The sequence below is a fragment of the Lonchura striata genome, chromosome 4 (assembly GCF_046129695.1).
Source record: "Lonchura striata isolate bLonStr1 chromosome 4, bLonStr1.mat, whole genome shotgun sequence".
NCBI classification, from domain to species: domain Eukaryota; kingdom Metazoa; phylum Chordata; class Aves; order Passeriformes; family Estrildidae; genus Lonchura; species Lonchura striata.
Window position 1 is genome coordinate 50,943,320 of NC_134606.1, and position 18,026 is coordinate 50,961,345.

General features: G+C 43.7%; 1 protein-coding gene across 2 annotated transcripts in view; it reads left to right on the plus strand.

The window, feature by feature from the left end:
- The first annotated feature begins 4,723 nt into the window (after positions 1 to 4,723).
- Positions 4,724 to 18,026, plus strand: part of UNC5C (unc-5 netrin receptor C) — a 249,092-nt gene continuing 235,789 nt past the window's right edge. For both annotated transcript variants that reach the window (XM_021550331.2, XM_021550332.2), the window contains exon 1: positions 4,724 to 4,926. In XM_021550331.2, the coding sequence (XP_021406006.1) occupies positions 4,803 to 4,926 (124 nt within the window). In that variant the 5' untranslated portion in view covers positions 4,724 to 4,802. The remainder of the gene's footprint in view (positions 4,927 to 18,026) is intronic.

The window sequence follows — 18,026 nt, forward strand, 5'->3', positions numbered from 1 at the left end:
ATGTAAGATATCAGAAGGGTAGATTCATTTGCTGATCCCCAGTATCACACACAGCAACCACAGAGGAGGTAATTGCCTATCTAAACTGTGAGAGCGAACTGCAGTACTTGATAGCTTGGGGCAGGCACGTCAGTGAAGTGAGAGGTTTGTCACACACCTGCTTTTTGGATTGTGTTGCGCTGGGCTCTCATAAAATAAGAGCAGCATGGCAGAGCCTGGGGGAATGGCACAGCCAAAAGCAGGTGTGTGTGCCACATGCTCCCCTGAACTGCAAACAGCTCATGCAGGAGCACGCAAAACACAGCCATGCTCAACCGCGCCATGCTGCGTAAGGGGGGTGGCAGTAGCTGAGAGCATCTTGGCTATCATCGTCACCTGGTGGGAAGCTCAAATCCACATCCCTTACTGTCATTTGTGTGGAAAATGAGTCCTCGGGTCAGTTGGCCAGAGTTGACAGTACTTGCCTAGGAACACAACACTCCATGAGAGGACTGGTTAGCGAATTCTTACAGGCAATTATCAAAGCACAGAAGAGGTTATTTGCCTTCTTCAAACAGCATTGCTGACATCACAGCCCACAGGGGACCCAGTAACACAGCGGACCTGACTATCTCTGCTCCAAAGTCATCAATCAAATTTTGAAATTCTTTGCAGAGAGTATTGTGGCACTTGAACCATTGGAATCAGGTTTGAACCAAGTGGAACCAGTCTGATCTGGTTTGAACCAGCTGGAACTGGTTTGATTGAATTTGAATCAAGTCTGAAATTATTGGAATCAGTTTAATCCGGTTTGAATTTTTTAGAATCAGTTTGAAGTGGTTGCAACTGTTTTGATCCAGTTTAACCAGCTGGATCCAGTTTGAAACAGTTTGAACCACTTGGAACCAGTTTTGACTAGACTGAACATTTGTCAAAATTTCTTAATGGAATGGGTTGTTAAACATTGGGATGGACTGCCCAGGGAGATGGTGGAATCATCATCATCCTTGATGGTGCTCAAGAAATGACTGAGCATGGCATTTAGTGCATGGTCTAGTTGACAAGTGGTGAAAAGTAAAGGTTTAGACTCAATGACCTGAGAGGTCTTTTACTACCCAATTGATTCCGTGATTGCTTTAATACAACTCCAGATATTTGGCCAACAAAATACACTACAGTCAAATTTACCAGTACACGAGTTACACACAAATTTTTAAATGTTACCCTAGGTTTTGTAATTGTCTATTAGGGGCATCTATTTAGAGTTGAGATTTCTTGACCTTACCTGAAAAACTAAGGCAATTCCTGTTAATTTGCTAAAGCCACTTTCCAATGCAGACTCTCTGACACTTCATATTTCTGTCCAAGTATGAAAACTGGAGACTGATACTTGCTTCAGATGAGTTTATGAAGGGTATGAAATGATTTTTTAGGACATTGAAGGTGACAAAGTGATAGAGTTACATTACAGGTACTTTTAAGTTGCAAACTTTTCAGACAGGATGGAAAATACCTTCCCAGCCAGGCTCTATCAGGGAAACAAAACAACTGCTTTTGGAATAAATCCAGGCAATTTGTACTTTGTAATCCCAAAACTCTGAATTACCTCAATCCTTTATCTTCATGTCAAATCTGAAATTTATTAACCTGGGATAATAATTCTGTTTATCTCAGAGGGAGAAAAATAAGGAGCCCTTGGACAGACTTGCTCCTGAAAAGGGAAAATCCAGTGTGGTGGTATTAGGGATGGCCCAGACATAAGTGTCATTTGTCAGAGTATATTGTATTTCTGAGAAAGCTCAATGATGCAGATACATGGGGCATCCTTGGATGCCCTTTCTTACACATAATGGAGCATAGAAAGATTTGAAAACATGTTTTCTAGATAAGACCCCTATCTAGCTATTGGTTGCTGTTTCTTGAGCCATCTTCTCCAGACCAAGTTATATCCACTTCCAGTAAAAAGTGGTTCCTCAACACCTCAGGCTTCTGTACCTTTGCCCCTCCATTGTCCACCACACCTTGGGTGCTGGGAAAAGATTTATTTTCTTCCCAAGCTGAGGGCTTGTGGTCCCTGTGCCATCACTTCTGTCACAGCTGTAAACCAGCAATGCTCCCCCTTGCACCTAGTCCAGGGCAGAGAGGCTGACAGGTTGGCAGCCACCAGGGATCCTAGGCAGGGCTGCAGGGACATCATCTTGAAATTGGGATGGACCTATTTAATGAGGTCACTGAGCTACTAACTAGAAACTAAGCCTGGAACTATAGGTATTACTCCTGGGAGGCCCTAAAACATCAAAAATAAATTAACTCTGATTAATGGAGAAGCAAGCCCGCTCTCTCCTTTCTCTTGTGGCAAGAGATGTGCTTGTCAGCTGGTGCTGCAACAAATGCATCTTCTACATGTGGCATCCTACAGGGGTCTCTTTTCCTGCTTCTGAAAAGTTTTCCCTGGAACAATGGAAGCAGTAAATACCCAAAAAAGGAGAGATGCTCCCAATTCACAGAGTTAGGGTAAAACAGGCAAATAAATATCATACATTGGGACCTGTTCTGTTGATTGTCTGAGCTAGGGAGCATGAAGTCAGGGATTGCTCTGGGGAGCATCTGCAATCAAAAAAGCTCCTGCTCTGGACTCACATTCTCTTTTGAACATGGTTAAAATTTGAGAGTTTCCTTTTTACCGCTTACACAGCCTCAGAAAGTTAAATCACACAGATTATGGTGGAGCATTAATATTTCCTAGCCTTGTGCTGTATTGTTTGAAGCAGATGGGACTCGCCCCCTTAAAAGATGTAGAACAGAGAGGAGATGGAGAGATGGAGTGCTGCAGTTGGAGAGAATCACTGAGAGTTATTGGGTAAAAACCAGCCTGTTGGGCTTGAAACACAGCCTGTTTGGGGCATCATCCAGCATGCCCAGGACAAGAACTGCCCCTTTTCCATGATCTTAGCCTGTACAAAAAAAACCAAAAACAAAACAAAACAAAAAAAAAAAAAAACCAACAAAAAAAAAAAAACCAACAAAAAAAAAACCCAAAAAACAAACAAACAAACAAACAAACAAAAAAAAAAACAAAAAACAAAAAAATAAACCAAAACCAAACAAAACCCAAATAAAAAACCAAACCCCAAAACAAACAAACAAACTGCAAAAACCCAAAATGAAACAAAAAACCAAAACAAAACAAAACAAATCCCCCAAAAATGAGGACTTTGCTTTTCTGTCTTATTGCGGCTTTATGTCAGCTGTTGTTGAGGAGAAAACACTGCTGCTCCACCACATCCTGAGATAGGAACAGTCTGGGTCATTCCCTGGGAAGGACATTAAAGCCAGGGGGCAGGTGGGACAGGGCGTCCCTAGGGGCACACAGTTCCAGCGGCCCCAGGAAACCCTCCTGCAGCATTAGCAAGGCGGGTAACTTGTTTTCCTGTGTGGAAGGGACAGGGAGGGGAAGGCAAAGCCAGAGGGACTGGGAAAATCCCAGCCACGCCTCCCAGGAGAGGAGTGCTCCTTGCCTCGCACGCAGCCTGGCTTGGGGGAACTTCTGGGCTGGAGAAGGCAAAGCTCTCTGGAGTACCGTGGTGTGGGGACAGTTCCGGGGCTACAGCTCCTGGCATTGGCACAGGTGGTGTGTGAGGTGCTAGGTCTGCTCATGACAGCCCGCCTTGGCTCTGCAAAAGGAAGGACAACTTAGAAAAGAAAACCCAAAACCAAATATAAAACCTACCAAAACCAAAAGCCAATCGACCAAACCAGCCAGAGAAAAAAAAACAAACCAAAAAAAACAACCAACCAACCAAAAAAAAAAAAAAACCAAAACAAACAAACAAACAAAAAAAACATATAGAAGGCAGCAGTAAAACCTGACCAAGCCCTGGTTGAGCAGTGAACCTGAGATGTGGGCATTGCTATCCTTCTCAGTGGGATTTGGTGGGCCAGAGGCAGCTTTTTGCGGGTGCAAGAAGGCTGGAAGGATGAGGGCTGGAAGGGAGTGACCCCAGCCTTAGGAGAGAAGCCCTGGAGGGCAGATGGGGAGATGCTCCCCAGGGGTGGTGGGTTCTCCAACAGCTCTCCTGGTGCGACCCCTGCTCTGCTGCTTGCGGGAGCAGACTAGTACCCTCCGTCCGGCATGGGGCTCCCCGATCATGCATTTGGCTCCCTAAAGGTGTTCCTGATCGCCCAGTCTTGAAGCTGTGTGCGGTAGTATCAGGCGCACGGGGACAGTCTGGGAATGCGAGAGCCGCGGGTGTGGTGGGGTCCGGCCGGCGCAGCCCTGGCTCCGGCGCCTGCTGCCGGCTGCCGTGCCCAGGTGCGCCGGGGCGGGGATGCGAGCGTGTGCGGAGCGTGTGCGCACCAACATCTGCGTGCGCCCGTGCCCGCGGCTGTGCGCGCAGGGGGCGCGGGCGGAGGAGGCGAAAGGGGGCCGGTTCTGCGGCGGGTGGCTCCCAGCCTCCCCCGCCCCCTTCCCTCTGGGTCCGCTCCTCGCTCCTGCTCGCATTCTATCGCAGGCGGCCGGCGCAGCCCCCTCTCCCCAGCCCCGGCCCCGGCTCCGGCCCCCGCCCACCCCCGGGGTGGAGGCAGCCGCGCCGAGCCGCCCGCGGGAAGAAAGCAGCGCTCCGCCGGCTCCGCGCCCCTCCGCGGGGCCATGCAGCGCCTGTGCCCGCCCGGTCCGAGCGCAGCCCCTCGCCCCGCCGCCCTCCGCGCAGCCTGAGCGCCTGGCGGGGGCTCCGCGCCGCTCCGCGCCCGGAGGTGGGACGGGGCCGGCACCGGCAGCACAGGAAAGCTCCGCGGCTCCGCGACACTGCCCCGCTGCCCCGGCCATGGGGAAGGGGCTGGAGGGGACAGCAGCCCGCTGCGGGCTGGGACTGGGATACCTGCTGCAGACGGTGGTGCTCCCCGCCCTGGCCGTCCTGGGGGCCAGCCGCCCCGGCTCCGCGGCGCAAGGTAAGGCGATGGATGGATGGATAGAGAGGGATTGGGGCATCCTCCGCGTGCGGGTTGTAAATGCGAATTTATGCCGCGATTATCTTTTCTACTGTGTTTGTGTGTGCAAACAGTGTAGTCGCCCGCATGCACGACCCTCGCGGGGGTCTGGAGGGTCCGGTCGTACCTGCTGGGTCTATAGGTAGAGCCTGGCCGGGACAAGCGTCTGCCTGCACTCCGTCCTCAAATGAGGCACGGGGAGCGGAGGGGAAGTTCGGGCTGAAGGAGCCCCTCTCCCCGGGGCGGGAGAGCCCGCCGGTGCGCCCCGGAGGGCCGGCAAGGTGCGTGGGAAAGGCAGGTGCGGGGCTGGTGTCCCTCCACAGCGGCAAAGCCGTACCCTGGAGCTCTACAATCGACGGTCAGTCTTGAACCCCCCAAGGCCCCCCAACGCCCTTCTTCTTCCTGCCTAAAACATGATACACCCGAAGGGAGTCACCCTCTTTCTGTGTTTATGTTTTGAGATTTTGTTTCCTCTCCCTTGTCCGGGATTCTGGAGTACATCTCGATCTGCCTTCCCGGTAGCCCTTGTGTAAATTCCCCTTTCTAAGTGGCAATATATTGCTCCTCATTGCGTGTTTAGGGGTGTTTGAGAACGTCACAAAGAGCCCTGGCTCAGTGTGGCACCCACCTAGCTGACAGCCACAGCAGGAGGCTTTTTCTCTTGTGAGCTGATGCTGGACAAACTTTTCGGTGCTTCTCGTCTTTCTTTCCAGGAGTTAGACCTAATGTGGAAATGTGTTGCTTTTGTGGAACACAGGAGAGAGAAAGAGATCTTGCTGCTGCATGTGGGCAGAGCTGCACATAGCAAAGATGTACGGGTTGGTTAAAGCAGTTGGAAATCTCAGTTATAAGGTTAACAAGAGAAAGGAATTTTAGATGCTTCTTAGTTTGTTTATTTTCCACATGTATGTAGCTGTGAAGTAATAACATGCACCAGACTTTTGATTTGAAGTTATAATGCAATATTTTTTGAATACTTAATTTTCCCCACATCATGTCAGGGGAGAGGCATTTGTGAAAACTGCACAGATCTGACCCTGTGCTCTCACCCAGCCATTACAAAGTGCACTCCTCTATGGCCTTTTTGACGGGACACCAGTGATGGTTGTCCTGATTCCTGGTGCCCCTGGCAGGCTTTCTGTGGGTTCTCCCAGGCATGGAGCTGGAGGTTTGCTGCTGGTGGGCTGGGTGCACTGATCACCATGTCTGTACGTGTAACAGTGCTAATCCATTTCCTGATGATACTTACTCCATCTCCTCAGAGTCATGTTCCTTTGCTCATTTATTTCACAGGAAGATCAGAACTCTGGCCATGAAAAGGAGGTAGCAGAGAATAAGAGTAAAAAAATCCTTTACCATCGTGGCATGTTTCATCTATGTCTTCCATATTGGTTTCCTTTCACTGGTTGGTTTCATGTTCAAGATAAGACAGGTTTGATATTTTGTATTTAGAGGTTTTTGTAGTACCATATGTGTGTGGACTTACATGTCAGGGGGTATATATCAGTCTGTGTCAATATAGATATATCATGTCAGAGGGTGTTGGAGAAGAAAGCTCCCTTCAGACAGTTGAACCTGGAGTGGAAAGGAGCCTGCTGGCTCTGCTGGCAAGACACAGGAGTTTCACATGACAGATGGCCTGAGCAGGGAAGAGAGGACCCCCTGCATTCGGCTGTTCCAGAGCACTCCTCTCAGTGCCACAGGGCTCATACCTCACACTCCCAGATGGTTCCTCCTTTCCACACTTAGCCTCTGTGACACAACACTGTGTGACAGAAATGCCACGAGGGCAGAGGAGCCAGGGCCCTGTTCCTACACTGCAAAGGGCAGTGGGACCTGCCACAGGACACAGGTGTGCTTACCTACCCAGAGAGGGATGGAGAACTCTTCAGCAACACTCCCCAGTGTATGATAAACTTCCACAACAGAGGGAAAAATCCAGGGAAATTGTTTGGGTTATAGCTCTTTGTCCTGGACTTTTTTTTTCCACTTTTATTTTTATTGCTAGGACGAGGCAGAGAATTTGGGTGCAGACCTGGTTTTGGCATTTTTCCCGGAGGAGAGAGATTTTTCTCATTGGTGCGTGCAGTGGGGATCTTTGTGTGTGTATACACAGTGCTTCAGTGAGGCAATGAATCAACAGTTTAACTATGCCCTCTTCAGGAAGTTTCCTCATCATATAGCACTGGGCAAAGTTTTCCCTCTATTCTATATATATATGTTTCAAAAACATACATGTTTCATCTCAATTCCCCAGCTATATTTAGCTTTTGAAGCAGGCTGAGAAAGCCATGAGCATTGCTGGGACTTGTGCTTCCATAGCTTCCTTTCCATTTTCTGGTAGGAGATGAATTTATTAACTGAGGGGTTGGCAGACCGACCCCCCCTCACTCCTTGGCACGTTCATTATCGCTGCATCTCGGCGTCCTCCTGCAAGCTTCTCAGCAGACCTAAATACACTTTTTGTTTTATGAGTATTTCTTATCTTCTTATCTGAAGCTGTCTGCGTATTTTTCCGCTGTTATCAGGGAAGAACAGGAAATGGTTGCAATGGTAGAGACAGCCCTTAATTCTCAAAACGGTGTGAATGGGGCCAGAGTGATTATCAAGCCAGAATCAACTGTGACCTGGCATTCACTGCATTTACTATACCTCTATGATAAGCTACATCAGAATGAGAATTGAAATGCCCCAAACTGTGCCCCTGCTGGGCATTTTGGTGCCATCTCCATAACAGCAACTTTTCCTTTGGCTCTTCAGTCAGCAGAGACCGGGTTTCAGCTGCTGTGCTCCCCTACAGCCTCCACACTTCCTGCCTCCCAAACTGTTATCCACTTATCCTATGGCTCCCACCTTTTTGTTGTGTAGCTGGGATGAAAGGGAGGGTCAGGTTATCTATCCGTAGTCACAGGCATGGTTCAGACAGCTTTTGGGGTTTATAACGATGGTGTAAAGGATGGTAGAAAAGCTAAATGGACTATGTATTAATGAGGTTGTGTTTCATTTATTCCTTTACAATAAAAGAGTGCATTTTTCATGCTTAACCCCTCAAACTAATTAAATCAAAGTGATAATTTAAAAAGAAAACTGTAAAAGAGCCATATGTGCAGATATTTGTCTTGCTCCAGCATAGTCTGTATTAGCAACAGCAGCAGTTTGAAAATGCTTAGTGCAGAAAAAGTGAACTATAACATGTGCATGTACTAACCTTTTGGGGATGCATTTCCTAATTAAATACCTAAGCACATCTTGTTGAAAAAAGTTGGGGAAAGGACTTAATTATCTTGATGCATCGGTAGACTGCTTGTACTTGATCATGCAGGTGTAATATTTGTATTAATAAAGCAAGAGCCAAGTAGTATTTTGTTGTGAATGAATACTTTGGAACACTAAGCTGCTTTGAAGTGATACACTGTGGTACATTTCAATGATGCTGACAAGTTTGAGCTGGATGTAGTAGCCTGTACTTGTTCTGAGTAGCATTTTAGTACTGCAGTACTATTTGCTGAAAGCAAAGCAGCCACTGTGTTTCCTTTGGTGACAGAGACGGAGTTTAAGCAGCGTTAAAATTAAGTGGATGAATCTGTGCACAGAGAAGAGATTCCTCCCTGGAAACATGGGAGTCAGAATCTGAGCTCATCTTCCTCTGGCTCCAGGCTCTAGCAGCTGGTTGTGCAAGAGTTATGGAAAAAATATATAGATCACATACAGGCTCCTCCTGATGGCTCTTCAGCATTACTGTCAGTGTTGTTTATTCCTCTGTACAGTAAGAATGCCAGAGTGCATCTAAACATTTCCACAGTTGTTGTGCATGTTTGCACTTAATCACTTTACATGGATCATTCACCACACAACTTTATTTTTCTTTGGTAATGGTCATAAACCCCAGTTATTCACTATATTTTGGGACTAGCTTTGTGTATGACATCCAAATTCAGAAACAGGAAACAGCCTTAACCAAATTAAAAAGATTTTCCTAATTTAATTTTCCAAATACAGTACATCTGAAAACAGGAATAAAACTCTGTGCCAAGGCCAGGCAAATCAGTTCCATAGCTGGTCTGTGCAGCAGGAAAAGAGAAAATATGGGCTATACTTATTAGACATTTCCAGGTAAATATCTTGACTTTTGTGCAAGTAGAAGAGAGGTGTTTCAAGGCCCACCCAGTTCAGATGAATAGGATACAAAGCAAATCAGTTCCTATGGAAAATAAGAGAAGCCCAGGACAACAACTGACTATTTCTCTACCGTATATGTCTAGAATTTTGTGCATAATAGAGTACAGAGGAGAGTTATACTTCAAAAAGCAAAACTACGTTTGTCATGCGATCAGCAAAACAAGCCTGTTTTTAGTAACCTGTTTTACAGTGTATGCCTATATTTCTTGATTTCTGGTTCTTTCTGGATTTTACTTCACTGGGCTTTCGAGGAATCTGTTCTGGATACTTTTTCTACAAAAAGGCAAAAAAATTACTTTTGCAGTGCATCAAAAAATATGTTTGAATTGCTGGTGCAAAAGGGAGCTCCTGGGTAAATTTGCATTGCTTGGACTAGTGAACAGTTTGCTGTGATTTAGTCCAAGAGAATTGGGTCCATATGAGTCTCAGACTGTTGGTTTGTCATTGACAACATGTTGCTGGAGGCTATCTTTGAAACTAAAGTATAATCATGGATGCTCTGCCTATGCACTACATTTCACATAACTGTCTATACGTCCCTTTAGGAAAAAAATGGCATTGTCTTTCCTCCCTTTAGGGTGGGGAGAGGGCTGTGCTGGTTTGTGAAGTGCAAATCTCGTTAGCCACCCAGTGGAGGTATTCAAGTCTAGCAGGCAGCGATCTTGGCAGCGGTGCCAGTGAAGCAGTAATTACAGCGTCTGTCATTCGCATTAGCCGGCTCGGCTGCGCATTCGGCTCCCAGGTACAAAACAGCTTCTCAAGTGCGAGTCAGTCAGAGGAGAGGAGCGAGAGACGAGCTGTGGTTTTCCAGTTGGCCATAGCCTCCATCAGCACAGCGTCAGGATAATGCAGTGCACAGTGCCGGCTGCTTCCAAGGACTGAGGGAACAGTGGTGGTTTAAATGATTTATTGTGTGTGCTCAGTACAGTCCAGTCTCAGGAGCAGGCACCCCTGGATCTTTCCATCATAACATTACCCAAGAGACAATCTGAAGGAAATGTTATTAAGCCTTCTAGGAGGCAAACTGTATTCCAAGAAACTCTTAATTTGCATCATTTGCAAGCAAGCATTTGAAATTATGCTAAAAAGGGAATGGTGATAAGGAACTTTACACAGAATAGGAACAACAAAATTCCCCTTGATTTTGAGCATATTTCATTCCCCTGTGTTTCAATTAATGGGGTCATCTGTAGGTACTCCAGCCCCAATTCCACTGCTGTGGTGGAGAGATGATTTATTGAGTATTGTTGGGTTCGTGATAGGTTTTGTTAAATATTTTGCAGAAGATCCGGTGTGGCTATTGTATTTAGATTTATCTTTCTGGTGTGAGGATGTAGCATAAAACTGTGTGCACACTAGCTGGAGGAACTAAATAAAAGCCCCAAACTGTAGCTATGTTCCAGTTGTTTTCCTCAAGGCTGGCTCTGCTTGTTCAAACAACACACACAAGTGAGGTGCAGTGAGTGGGAGCAGTGGGCAGGAGCTGCCAGAGGTTTTCCCAGCTCTCAATAACCTCAGAAATGCTTGTATATAGCGTTCTCCCTAGGTAGTCATCACTAGAACAACTTCCTGTTTGCTTTTCTGACTCCATCCCAAATCACTTGGATGTTAAGCAGGAAATATGGGATTTCCTCCCAAGTCATCAAAGGCCAGGATTTGGGGAGTCCCTTTATAGCCTGGCACATTATCTAAAAGTTTGGACTGGGAAGAACGAGCTTCATGCAAAAACAGTCTCACTTAGAAATACCCTTTTTATCAACATGGAAAATCTAAGGGGAAACAAAGGAAAAAAAAAAAGATTCATTTTTGCTTATTTGCTCAGGGGAGGTTGGAAAAAAGGGAAGAAATCTTAATCAAAACCAGAAAAGACTCAGCTATTTTAGAGACAAAGTCAATAAAGCCCTTAATATTTACCCTACTGTGAAGCTATTTGTATTTATGCTCTCTGAAAATGGGTTAGGTGTTCAGTGAAAATTAAGTTAAAAAGTTGTGAAGCCTTCTGGAAGCAACGTTTTTTATTTCCATTTACATTTTTCCACGTATTTCAACCAGCCTAGTGAAAAATCGCACTGTTAGACTTCATTTACAGTCCTGGTTAGCACTGGTTAAGGCATATATTTACAGTGCTCTCTAGATCTTACTGCTTTGGTTTTGGTGTGGGTTTTTTTTGGTGGGGTTTGTTTTTTGGTGGTTTTTTTGTTTGTTTGTTTTCGTTTTTTGTTGTTTTTTTTTTTTTTTGGTAAATCACACTGACTTTACTGTGATGCAGATTGAGATGGAGACTCAGATTCTCAGTGTTGCCAGACATGCCCTTATTTCTACCAGGGAGTGTCAGGCAATGCTGAATTTAGGTACCTTTGCTGCTCCCTGAATACAAGCAGTGCTGCTCCAGCTTGCACGGCAGCCCAACAGTCCCTTCAAGGCAGGGACACCTCCCCTGTCAGCATGTGATGCTGCAATGCCTCAGCACCTCCTCAAATTCTCATTTTCCTCTCTTGTGAGTCCTACACAGGCAAGACAGGAGAGGCACCCAAAAAGCTGTGCATGCTTGTCTCAGTTGGTGATACCTCCTGTGGGGAGTATCTGCAGTTGTGTCTTTAGCAAAGCTATGTGCTCGTATTGCTGGACATAATAGGAAGTTCTTATTTGTAACATTGCCTTAGTTATTCAATCTCTGTTTTGCTGGATTTGGAAGCTTGTTGTATTTATCACTGTTTGGTGGAGAGGTCTAGGGAGAATTGCCTAAGTGTGCAGAGCAAATGTGTAAGGGAAAACAAAATATGAACTCAAGCTTTCCGAGTAGCTCTGGTGCTGCAGTCCATTCTTTTTGTTTGAAGAAAAAAGGGATGCCTCAGAGGGAATGCTACATTGAGAAGACTCTCAGGTACCTTCTCAATGCCAAATTTCTTGAGTTTCACTGATGGTTTCTTTATATCTGCTGTAATCTAGAAATATGTATAAAAGGATGGTGTGGGTTAGGAATGGTACTCTTCAGTTTAGTATCGTCTACTGGGCCCCTCGAAACCATGTGATCCTCACTCTCTCCCTCCTCTGTTCCCCCCTCCCCTGAGGCAGGATGGTGAATTGGAGGCACAAAATGTAAAGATCATGGGTTGAGCTAAGAACAATTTTCTGGGAAGAGCAGTTAGATAAGAAAATGTACAGCAACAATACTGACGACAGAAGATGAGCGAAAGAGGCGCATGATTCACATGGAAACTCCCTGACCACAGCAATGCCTCATCTCCCTCTGCCCCACCACCCAGACTTGAAAGTGAGCCTTTCACCTCATCCCTGGAAAATGAAGTGAGTTGGCACAGTATAATCTCTGGGTCCTAGCCATGCCCCCTCCTGGCTACTGCAAAAATTAACCATGTGCTGGCCAGAACCAGAACACAGGAACAGGCAAAAGTATATCCTGTTGCTCAGGAATGGGGATGCTTCCTAAAAGCTCTGACTTATTGGTGCAGGCAGTTTGGAAGGATTTACTTTGCCCAGTGCCAGCCACAGTGTTATCTCAAATTTGGTAGGAGGAAGAGCAGATCCAGGGCATGGCTGCAGCACTGTTCTAAATGGAATAAAGACCACTGTCCTGGGCTGTTTTGTTTCATTTGGGTTTAATCTGCAATTCAGGACTATATTATTCAACTGTACTTCATTCATCTGAATGAATGACTTACGCTCCAGAGGACCCTGTTGCCTTATGAGTTATAAAAGCTATGAGGTTTCCTAGGCAATTAAATCTGTATCTTTTTTTTCTTGTTGCAGGAACATTTTCAACAATAATGCTAAGGAGCTCAGATAGATTTCACTGGCCTGGCAACAGCTGAGTGTTTTCTTGTTAGGTAGATTTTGCCAATCCCTTTTTTGTTATTTTCAAGAAGCAAAGTAGCTTTATTTCTTAGTCTTATATTGAGTGAAAGGTTGAAATGTTAATCTCAGTGGATTAGCGGTGTATCCTTTGAGAAAAAGGAAAGCTTGCGTTCTTCTTGGTCCCCTGAGTGCTGGATGCAATTGTTTAAGAAATCTTGAATTTCATCAGCTAGATACAAGGAAATGTGCAAGTAAGCCTTGAATGACCTTTCAGAAGAATTTGACTTTGTTGCAACGGTCTTGGAAACTTGTTTGAACTGATAGTTGTTCCCCAGGTGTTTCTTTGCTTGATTTTAGTGCATTTCACATGAGACAGTGAAAAGGGATCACCACAGGATTATTAGTAATTCAGAGCTTATTGGAGAGCTACATTCTAGCCATCATTTTGCTAAAATAATGGCTGGAATATGAATTGCTGCACTTTTATGATATGGTGTATCTATTGTTTAAATACATCGCTTGTCTTATGCACTCCCAGCGTATGTGTTTATACTGGAAAGTTTACATAGTGAGTGGAATTAATAATACAGTCTCACTGAATGAGGTTAATTACAGTTCAGTCATACTGCAATCAAGAAGTGGGACAGAACAGCAAGAGAACAGACTGATTCTCATGGGCACTGGATATACCTACAATGACTGAAGTCAGGCACTTATCAGGGGTAATTCCAAGTAGAGATGTGCACACTGCCTTAGTCTGAATGATTTTCTCTTTCATTAGTTTTACCAGTTGCTCATGGAGTCAGCACAGATGTATCCCTCTTACCTTTCCCTTTTCCCACAGTTTTGTGCCTGTTGGGGTGCTCTGCAGCTCTATACATACAAAAGCTGAGTGTCTGTGACTAACAGCGAGTAGCTGGGGCTAACAGGCAAACAGTGAGATGTCCAGACTGAGATTTCATGTCTGCACTCAGATGAGACTATAGAGAAATCTCTGCTGCATGGTCTTCTATTCATAGGATAAAACTCTCTGGTGCTTTCAACTAGAAAGAGATAAAGTTTTCTCTGTTAAGCTTGGCCACTTAATCTGAAAATGAGGAATCATTTTGGAAACTAGAACTCTGTCTGGTTAAGGAAGCGATCTTTAATTACATGGGGAAGACTGCCATTCTACAAGTGCTGTTCACAGAAAATCTTGCTGAATTGTCTCATGAAATACTTGTATTCCTTGCTCAAAGGTGTTTAGCCCCAAAGCTGCACTATTTTTTAACAAACCATCATCCCCATTACAAATTCTTTTCATGCAGACATTCCACACCTAGCTTGAGGGGCTTCCTTTCTGCTTCCTCACCAGTTTTTGAAGGTGAGGGTAACTTTTTTGGTTTCTTGCTCAAATGAAAATGCATCAACCTTCTTATGCAGCAGATCTCTGCTGGCAAGAATAGGACTGCAGGTTTTCCTTTTCTTCATCATGCAAAATAGCTGTACTGTTGCAAAGAGGAAGTTCCTAATTTCTTACTTCTTAAGTAAGTAGAAAGTTTGTAGCTAGAAAGGTCAATACTGGGACCTGTCAGTTTCACTATCGGTTTCTTTTTGTTATTTTTTAGATGTCTAATGTTTATACCAAAGATAGATTTATTTGGTACAAGGCCAGGTTATGACCACCACCAAATGCAGCTCCACTAATTTCAGAGCCAGCACATGCCAGAAGCTGATCTGCTTCTGTATTAAAAATGTGTTGACACAGTAGACTGAGACTCTAGGATGAACAGACCTTGATCTCATCTTACTTTGTGGCAAGTTTTTTTCTGACACTGTTTCTTTTTTTCTTTTTTCTTTTTTTCTGTTTTTTTTTTTTGTTTGTTTTTTTTTGTTTTTTTTGTGTGTGTGTGTGTGTGTAGTTTTTTTTTTTTTTTTGGGGGGGGGGGTTTGTTTGTTTGTTTTTTTAAACTGAATAATTTGAATAATTTGGGGCTTTTCATTTCCTTCCATGTAGCAATGTGACTCTTTCTTGTAGAGAGGTTAACATGGTGTCTCACTTGAAACCAAGTTGGCAAGATTCTTTCAGGTAGACCTTTCTTTTTGTTTGGCTTTTTGTTAGGATATTTTAGATAAGAACACTGACAGCCAAATGTCACTAACTAGACAGATATCCATGTAAATATTTATTACACAAAAATGTGTGGCAATTTCCTTCCTTGGTAATCACTTTTGAACTAAAGACCTCTGCCATTTAAAGCATGGGCTTCGAAGTTTTAGGTTAGAAGTGCAGCCTGGTAGCTGGTAAAAAAAGCAGTTGTTATCCTGGTGCAGGCAGTAGCATGAGAAGTGCCATATGCCTTTCATGAGAAATTGAGAAGGCAAAACTGCCCAGCTGCTGACTTTTGTCCTGTGCTTGTCCTGAAGTATTTCTGTATGAATCTTTTCCTTCCTTCCACCTTCCCAAAGTTATATATTAATTCCTTGTAGTAAATATACCTATTAGATAAAACCTTCCAAATCTTAAAAAAAAATAAAATGCCTAATTTAATTACTTTATAAACATTTCTATAATTTTGTGGTCTCAAGAATAAAGTTTTAGATTTGTATTTATGAGGAACATTTGCAAAGAAAATTAATTTAAGTGGCAAAACAACTTTGTGTGGATATTAATCTGCTTTGTTTTACTGATCACCTTATTTTACTAGTACTTGGTTTCATTGCCTTTTTTTGTTTAGGAAAATCAATGGATAACAGTATTGTGATCAAATTTACTTTCTGTCTATTATTTTCACTGGATTGCTTGGGATTTACTCACTGCAGCAAGGCAAAGAAAATTTGGTCTTTTGTCTTTGAAGTTTTGTATTCAATGGTACCAATGCAGAACATATTTCATTTGTGGAGACCAGGCTGAGATTAAGCTGGTTTTAAAGATAACAGTAGATTCCTGCATCCTTGCATTTGTTTTGTATTTGGTGACAGTCACTAAATCAGGGGAAGGAATGTTCAAACAACACACTTGAGGAAAAGTGATTTTTATAGAAAGGGCCCATTCCTGCTAATAGCCAGTAACTGCACACAACCCCACTGACATTAAAAGTCCATTAGCTAAGCCAAGTTTAAACACCAGCTGATGCTATGTCAGCTAAATGTATATTGGAATTTTTCATGTAACAGAGCAATAGCACTTCTGTACTTTTCCTAAAACTATGTACATTAAGAAAAGCAAATGTCATCTGATAGTAGTAAGATGAAGAGTTCACATTAAAGTAGGCAGAATTGTAATCAAACTGAAGTCACCATCTGGTTGCATTAATGAAAAACAAAAATGGATACAAGAAAAGCAGGGAGTGTCAGGTTTCTGAATTAAAGCTAGATTAACAAATGTAGTGTACAAGCTTCTGTAATACAGGATAAACACAGAGCTCCTTATCGGCTTGGTTTTTTATCATTAAATATAATATAACCTTGTTTGATAAGTTTATACTGAAGTCTGTAAGAGGCATTCTCATGTGGAACACTGGGTTGCCATGGAAGGAGGTTGTTTCCTGGCTATTTAGGAAATATGTCTCATTACAGCACTGTGAAAACCTTTAAATGTGTCAAGATAGCGTTTGTATCCTGTGGTCCGAAATTCTAGTTAACCAGTGGCACAGCAAATAACATTCACCCATCTCTGTGTATCAAAAAAAGGGTTGAAAATTGTGTTGAAAAAACAGTGTGTGTGCTTGGTATTGAGAAGTGTTACAGCTGAGGCACTTACTGTTCATCTTCAGAAGCAACCAGCAGGCTGATGTCCCGGTACTGTGGTCCTGGCACTCGGAGAAGCACAGTAACACCTTGTTTGGCAGTGGGTCTAGTTCAGAGAAATCGCTTTGAAGTCTGCGTTGGAATAGACCTTGTGCTCTAAAGCCATTGTGGAGAGAGGCAAGGGGAGGCTTAGTTAATGTGGGAGCTGGAGCAGGGGGTAATTAGTCACTCACTGGCAGCTCCCAAGTCTGGAGAAGGACTTCTGTAACCCCTGATGCTTCTGCTGTGCCATTAGCTGTCCATTAGCAAGCCTAGTGCGGGCAGGGACAGGAGCACAGCTGAAATGCCTGACGTGGGCAGACAAGCTCGCTGCAAATATTCTATGGATGTATGTCCCTTGCACTCTCACCATGCTGTGCTGGTAGTGCAAAACTCTCCAGCGTGTCGCAGGGCCAAGACTGATTGTGTGTGTCTTCCTTGCTGGAGGAGCTGACATCAGTAGTGTGCCCAGAGCAGATCGTGTCTTTGCGAGCCACAGAGTTTAAGGAGAGTAATTCAATTGTGTTTTTCTCCCTTCTGGAACATAGCATGTAAACATATTACTGAACTAAAGCCTGGTTTTAATTACAAGCAGCAACTTTTTCATGTTGACAGATTTTCACATGGAAAGCTTTATTGAAAATGAGAGGAGACCTTTTTGCCATCGTTAGTTCTTGCTGCTTAGTGCTTTTATCAAGTACAGTAAAATACAGTTTATAATTAATTCAAAGCTTATATGGACATGTTTAATATAATTACCAAACAAAATCCTGTTTACTGACATATTGCTTGTGAAACCAGCCTGAATAATCTGGTCTCTGGCACACATAAATCAGGCAGTAATAACAGCTGTAAATATTTCATAATATACTTAGAGTGCTTTGATTTTAATAGTGAATCCACTTTTGTGTTTGAAGGATAAAACGTATGTCAAAAATTACTTTTACCATATGTTCCTTCCTAATCTCTTGCACTATTTTGCCTGAAAGTTATTTTTAAAAAATCATTATTGTATTTTATTATTTAAAAAAGTAAATATAGAAACATTCATGAGCTGGGAAAATTATGTAATTAAATTATGCTGGAGCTAACAAGATGACACCATTCACATTGGCATAGGACAATTGCTTCAATACAACCATGAATATTTTTCATTGGAAAAGGCATTGAAGTGCCAATACTCTTTGTCTTTCTCAAAGTTTTACTATTTTTATCTGTCTGGATGTTTGTGTGTTGTACACTAATCCTGAAAGACATGCATAACGCACTAGGAGGCAGCTGGTTATGCTGTTAGTTCAGGT